General features: G+C 38.9%; 2 protein-coding genes across 2 annotated transcripts; one reads left to right on the top strand and one right to left on the bottom strand.

The window, feature by feature from the left end:
- The first annotated feature begins 6 nt into the window (after positions 1-6).
- Positions 7-2,282, top strand: LOC135342946 (peptidyl-prolyl cis-trans isomerase-like 1). The gene is made up of 8 exons (XM_064539836.1): positions 7-140; positions 201-266; positions 378-425; positions 474-535; positions 1,030-1,101; positions 1,154-1,215; positions 2,037-2,121; positions 2,177-2,282. Exons 1-8 carry the CDS (start codon positions 99-101, stop codon positions 2,220-2,222), a joined length of 483 nt encoding a protein of 160 aa, XP_064395906.1. The 5' UTR covers positions 7-98; the 3' UTR covers positions 2,223-2,282.
- Positions 2,283-4,587: 2,305 nt separating this feature from the next.
- LOC135342944 (uncharacterized) lies at positions 4,588-6,256 on the bottom strand. The gene has a single exon (XM_064539835.1). It carries the CDS (start codon positions 5,959-5,961, stop codon positions 4,654-4,656), a length of 1,308 nt encoding a protein of 435 aa, XP_064395905.1. The 5' UTR covers positions 5,962-6,256; the 3' UTR covers positions 4,588-4,653.
- Between the last annotated feature and the right edge of the window lie 1,378 nt (positions 6,257-7,634).

Here is a 7,634-nt window from a genome sequence, read left to right as displayed (position 1 = left end):
TTTAGGTGAACTTCGACCTCTGGTGCGCTAAATTTGGAATCTTTTCTACCAAATAATTATAATACAGGCGCCTAGGCAATGCTCTGATTAGAGGGGCAATGATGAATCAACCGAGTAAAATACTGTTAGAGACCACAATGGTAAGGACTGGTGGGTTACATGTGTATTTTTATGCAGCCTTTTAAAAAACGAACATGCAGGGAGACATTAAAATTGAGCTGTATTGGAAACATGCACCTAAGACATGTAAGAATTTCACTGAATTGGTAAGCAACACCTCATCATTAAATGTTGTCTCTAAAATAACGCTAGGTCGCCAACTAGTGTTATTTTAGAGGGAATGAGGCTAGCTTACGTGTAACTTTGTGTATCTACAGGCAAACTCTGGGTACTACGCTGGCTGCATATTTCACAGGATCATTAAGGTTAGTTGTCAGAGGGCTGTTAACCTATAATCTTCTTTTTACTGGTAGGACTTCATGATTCAAGGAGGAGATCCGACGGGTACTGGGAGAGGAGGCTCCTCCATATATGGGTTGGTATTGCTGGTAGCTTAAAGTAATACCATACTTTGTACCTTGTCCTTGTACATGTAGCTACTCTAATTTGTCCGTGCTCATGCAGAAATTGCAATCCATGCTAGGCTATAAATTATGTATCAATGGAATTTGTTTTTGTACAGCTGTAGATTTATCCATTTTTTGAGCAAAAATAGTGGAATGGTGGCTTAATTGACAGTAGGAGATAGACCGAAACATTTTTGACTTGAAGCCATACCCACTAATTAGCGTGTAGAAGCTCAGATAAATAGCAATGATTGCTGTTTACCTGCTCTTCTCTTTTCTTCATCAGCATGTTGGAAGGTAGCAAACCTAGCTAGCCAGAGCTATTAAAAACTAGTGAGGTGAGTCACATGACACTTGAAAGTTCAATAGTTCAAGAGGCACGCCTCATTGCTAGCGCCCCTGCTTGAACAATAAGTATGTACATGTATCTTTACCTGATTGTTTACTTGATTATCACATCCAGCGATCATTTTGAGGATGAGATTCACCAGGACCTAAAGCACACTGGGGCGGGTATCATTTCTATGGCAAACAGGTGCAATTTTGTTCATAGTGATCGGCTTGTACATGTGTATACATGCATACAGTGGCCCCAACACGAACGGAAGTCAGTTTTTTATAACACTCGGACCAACTCAGTGGCTTAACGGTTAGCATTTTGATTTGCTACAGACAGGACTTACATATTTAGACAGCTACTTAATAACTCTTTCGTATAGTGGGTAATTTCCGGGGGTCAAAAACATTTGTGGTCTATTCAGTTCGTTATTATTGTGATTGCTGCTTGTACTGCAGGTAAAGGTGGTCAATAATCGCTTCATATTCGTGCTCAGAGATTTAACCATGAAAACTGCGAATTTTTGGCCACCCAAAAATTACCCGCTATACAGTATAATTATATTATTACCGTATATTGATGTAATTACAGCGCCACCATATCGCCACCATAAGTTAAGAGCTACATGAGGCCCTAAAAAAAGCGCTACCGTTGCTGTAATTATTATTTTCTGGCAGGCTTGTAAGACAATCATCCTGCATCTTTGTCTTCCTTCACACTATTGAACAGTTCTGTCAATGAATGTTGTTCAAGAGTCAGCTCTCAACGTGCAACTAGCTAGCAAGTGAAACTGACCTAGACCCCGCCCATTTTCTCTAAAATGTCTATACTACATGTAGCTCTAGAACATAAGTGCCACCATAATTATATTTTAGGCACCACCTCGGCTAAATGCAATTTTTCACTCAGAAACGGAATTAATTTTTCTGGCGCTGTTGTATAGTTACATTAATGTCTATACAACATGTAGCTGTAGAACATAAGCGCCACCTGGGCCGAGATGCGCCACTCAGAAATTGAATTTTTTCTGGCGCTGTAGTTACATCAAATACGGTATTATTTTGACTAAAAACGAAAAGAATATTCCTTAGTTATAGATGTTCGTTTGTTCTTGATATACGTGCACATGTTAGGCAAGCATACCATATTTGGACGCGTGTGTGAAGGCATTGCAGTCGTCAAGAAGATGAGCATGGTGGAGACAGGTGCTAATGACAGGTGGGTGCCCCCCCCCCTATACATGTTATTAATTGCTTTCTACATAACTACACAGACCAACGGATGAAATAATGATATTACAAGCTTACGGCCAAGACTGAACATCAGTGTCTTTTTCTTTTGCCACATGCCACATGTAATAATTATCATCACAAATTGAATCGATACTTCAGTGGGTGCATGTGTTGTAGTTCAATAAGTATTGTGGCTGTTACAAAGTTTGTGATATTATTTGTGTGACCGCTTATGACGTGGCTTACACTGAGGAATAGTGCACCGTAATGATATAGTTTATACTCTGAGATCTGTTACTTGTGTGTGGCATGCATTGTTTACGTTTAGGCTCTTGACTTACATTCAGTGTAGCTATGTGTTGTGCTCTCTAGCAAGCTCACATCTCTTTTGAATATTTTAATTTAAAACTGTTATGGAAGACGGCAACCAACCTGATCGAGTTAACCTCCCCAAGTAGCCTATGTAACAGTGAGGTTTGATGATGAATTTCAAGCTATTGAGCCGAGATCCCACTGGGATTGCTGATCCATAAGTTAGTACCATCCTTTCACTATATGAATTTTAGAGAAAATGACCGTGGGATCACTGTTGTTTTACTGTACATGTATATTTGATGTCCAATATATATTATGGTAGAGATCTCTTTCATTATGATATTGCCTAACTGCTAATCATACTACCATTCTGATACTGGCGTAGAGTAAAGCATGAAAGAATGCTTTATACCAGCAAGTTCCTTAGCTTCTTGAACTAGAAATAGGGTACCCTATTACATTTTTTTATAAACGGGTACTAACTTTATTTGTAATTAACGCTAAATTAAGTACCCGCTAATAATAAAACGCAATTAAAATGTACTTTTGTGTAATGTAATTACTTTTGAGAGTATGCTAAGCAAGCTAGCCCTTTTTTCATCTGTACCTACATCTTTTGAGATATAATTATTGTGGTAATGAATTTGCTACAAATCCGCCAAAATTAATACCCTAAAAGCAGAGAAAATTACTACCCTCTATAATAGTAACATTAAGGTACTGATAGTGGGACATTTTGGTGAGGTGCAAAATTTGCGATTTGGTATGTGAATGTCCATGTCGCATATTAGAGGGTTGTAATAAGTATAGGCCTATATACACGGTATATATCATTTTTATGCATGCAAGATCGAGGCCTTCATGAGAACGACGCTGTTAGACCCTGGCGTCCTCGACTCGTATATACTTCTATCTGTAGAATTAGTCCTTGGTCTCTTCTGTAGAGCAAGGCCCTCGTACTATTATAGTAGATGTGAAGAGACCCTGCTCATCTTTGTTTCTATTATGCATATTTTTATGTGACTCTGTACTTGAAACTGATCATTGAACCAGGGAACAAATTTGAAACTATACACTTGTAACATAGCCTCGAGACCAGCCGTTCGTTTTCGGCCAAATTGTCTAGCTGAGTCAGCGTTTTACAGTATCATAACGATATTCATAGGTAATACACCTTGTGCGGTCCAAGAAATTCCTGGACCACTAGAACGCACGAGTGCTACATTGGAACTTGACCAGGCGTTCTTTCAGATAACGAACGGCTGGTCTCGTAACAGGGGCACAAATTTAGATATCAACACTAATAGCCCCAGTCCTGCAAGTCATGGTGATACCAAACTCTTCTGAAGCAAGCATAGGTATAACTTACTATAATTATACGCTGCAAGTTATAGTGATGGCCCCATATCGCTGGAGGGGCCTCAAAGTGCTAGTGAAATAGGGGTTGGGGGGGCCCAAATCGCTAGCGTTAATCAAAATTAGCTGCACCGTGCCTAGCCTATCGTGGGCCAGCCAATCGGCTACTGCTACTACTGTCTTACTCTATATACTCTATATAGACATAGAAGTATAACTATGGTATCAGATGACAATTTGCATTAGTTATTGCCCAGCACGAGTGCAACATGCCATATATTGCACTGGAGCAACATAATGCCTGAGGGCGCCTGCAATAACTAATTTTTTGCCCAATGACGTCAAATTCTTCTGATTGGTCAAGTTTTTTCCCTATAAAAAGACGTGTGTTTTTAGTGTATTCATGAATTCCATAGTAAATTCTTAGGTTTTGTTCCCACAACAAATCGGAAAGGTACAATGTAGTAGCCTGAGTTATTGGGTAGGAGGGTGGGGCACAAGACCCAAAAAGTAGATTTCTTTCTCAATATCTACTGCATTTTTACACAGTCCATATAATCGTATTCATGCACTCCTGTCGTAGTGCAATATGCCATATAGCAATATATGTTTGCTATGGTAGTGATGCAACATGCCATATACAGAGCACTGGATTGCTTTGATCTGCCCACTCACTTATAATTACCTACACGTAGTGTGTAGATTATTATGTTATGTACATCTAGTCATCTGACGTTGGATTTGAACGAAACATGCAAGAGTTAGTTTGGGGACCAAGGTATGGGGCCACAATACAGGAGCAACTTCTTGAAATGAAAACCAATAATTCTTTAGTGTACTTACTATTCTAGGGAGTCCGTTCTAAATTACACACTCTATACACGCACTGATGAGAAGTTTCGGGATGAAACCTTTCGTACAAGTTCCGAGCCTGCCCCTGAAAACCACCCCCTCCAATCATTATCAAGCACTCCGCCTTCGCAACAAGAGTTCGTTGAAGATTGGCCACATAGGCAGCATTGTCGCTAGAAGAAATATCTGAAAAACTTCGTTCCCATTCTTCAAACGCCCACTTTTCATTGCCATAGATGGCATCAAACAAAACTTTACCTTTAGGCAAAAGATTTGCCTGATTTGCACCACGGCTCCCGAATTTCCCCACATCAAGGGCTAAGAAAACATTTGACAATCCTTTCTCAGTTGCTAAGCGCTTCAGGATACCTTTTACTTCTGCAGCACATTGTTCAATTTTATAGTGTAAGTGCAGGATAATCCGCTCGACTCTAGCAACGACACCTACATATAGCTGTCCTTTGAAAGTTTGTTGAGAATAAGCTCTGGCATCATTCATTATCCGTAAGCTTGGGAAAACGGTCATTTTAGATGATTCACGGGTAAGTCCACAAGGTGACCTCAGAGGTAATCGATAAAGTCCAAACAACCCTCGGAATTCATTGATTATAACTGTCACATTTGCAGGATTGTGTTTCCCAAAAATATTTTCACCGAAATCGTCCACAGAAACACTTCCAGGATAATCAACAAAATTTGAACAAGATTTTCTCACTAGTTTGAAGCCATGTTTTGACAGAAATGTTAATGTAGCATTAAACTTCTTGTAGCATTGGGGAGTGCATCCAGTACGAAAGTTGAAACCAGGCTTTGGCAAGTGTATTATGGGTGGGTTTCTGTATCGGATACAGTTAATGATCACATTTCTTGGAGCTACTTTCAGAAAATTATCCCAGCTTGAAAGTGGTGGATATGTTGCAGATGTATTCTTATGAAGCATTTTTATATCAATTAGGTCACCTAGCTTCAGATACTCCTCTGGTTGATGTTGTAAAAAATCTTGAAATGGGATGGTAAACATTGAATTTGTTACGAAAGGCTCCACAACTCTTAAGCCATATGAATAAGCAACGCACTGAAATTGTATCAGATTATGTAGTCCTTGAGTTTGTTGCTCATAAAAACGAAATGATACCATATATCCTCTAGTATCCAGTGCCGGGTATTCTACCATGGACGATTCCATAGGCAAATGATCAGATTCTTTGAGAGGACATCTTAACGTTTGTAATAAAGTTACGTATATCACCACAGCAACAGCAAAAGTGAGGAGAAAAAGACGTCTTAGCAATAACCGTGGCATCTCCTAGATATAATAATACTGTCATCCGTCAATTACATTTCTTTGGAACAACGCAATACTGTTTATTTAGTATATTTATACTCCGATGCTTTGACTATTATATTTACGTTTTTTTAATACTAAGATTCTCTCCCCAGAGTTTGGCTGTTGGCTGTTGGGAACAATATTCCGTTGTTAATTGTTGGGGGGATCCATATCCATTATATCATATCCGGATCCGATGTACGTCCAGTGCACCCTTGGACCTTGGCCATAATTTATATGACTTTAGGCATCCTTTTTAGCAACTATCATGGTCGATCATTTCCCAGATTCCCGAGCTAATTTATAGTATCTATGCACATAGCGCAGTGAGAGTGCAGTGCAGTGCAAGTTAAGTACGTGAAGAGGATCAGATAATTTTTGTGAAGAGATCGTCTCCTATCAGTGCATGTGCAATGAGCAGCTCTGAACGTAGCAGAGCCTGAGGCGGCGCGGATCACGATCACGTGCAACAAATTTTTAAGGTATAATTTGGTACGTAAGTATTGATAGTTCGACACCTCTTTTTTATTATACTTATAATAATTATAGTGCTATTAGCCAATAATCCAACAAATCAACAAACTCGTGGCAGTGTTTGCTATAGCTAGCTAGTGTGGAGATGTAAGCGAGAAATTTGAAGTGTGTTTATAGATCTGGTACATGGTGTGTACGTGTACGTGTGTTAATATTAAATCATGTTTGTGGACATTCTGAAGATGTCGAGGAGGCCGAGGAAGATCATTTCTGCTGTTTCATCATTGATACTATTAATGATTGTCATGTGGTACTGGTATGTGCAGCCATTTACTACAGGAGATGGTCAAGCTACTATATCTACGTTTTTGTCACCAACAGAAACACAGGCTGCTGTTTCTAATCAGATGCAAATGGTAACGTTGACCCAAGTTCAATCAGATATCCATACTAGATCTACAACAGTCAATACTATATCAACGACGACAACAAAATATAATTCATTGATGATTATTCGATCAGCGTACATCGACAAACGTATGAGAGATGGTCACAAAAACTCCACAGTAATTTTTGTAGAGGCCTCTATAAAATTACGCAAACTTGGGCTAATCGAAGGCTGTGGGGTTGATACAATTAATGCTAAAAAATACAAAATTATTCCTCTTTACTTTAACTGGATTACCGAGCGTTACCCAAAACTAACTCATGAGGAGATAATGATTGATTGTTATGATCTTGACGTCCATGAAAACAGCACAGTTTTTGTCCGTTATCGTACAGCTCCAAACTCAACTGATGAAGCAATAACAAGCACTATTGACATTACATACACTTCACGTAGAAGCGACTATAAAGACAAAGTTGTAGTTTGTACAACATGTTATGACAAACCACCTTGGTTGACTGAGTGGTTGAAATATCAGAAGACTATTGGAGTTGATTTAGTTCAATTATATGTTGAAGAGAAATTCATGAGCGACAATGTAAATCTCCAAATTATTGAAAGTTACGTTCAAGAAGGTTTTGTGAGACTCGAGTATCGCAAAACGTACTTCAACTCAAAGCAGGTTTATTACCATTCCCAAGTTCTAAATTACAATGATTGTTTGTATCGCTATCAAGAAATCTATGAATTTGCGTTCTTTTTAGATACTGATGACTTTTTTATTCCA

Source organism: Halichondria panicea, chromosome 10, assembly GCF_963675165.1.
Source record: "Halichondria panicea chromosome 10, odHalPani1.1, whole genome shotgun sequence".
Lineage (NCBI taxonomy): Eukaryota > Metazoa > Porifera > Demospongiae > Suberitida > Halichondriidae > Halichondria > Halichondria panicea.
This window is presented reverse-complemented; position numbering and strand designations above follow the sequence as displayed.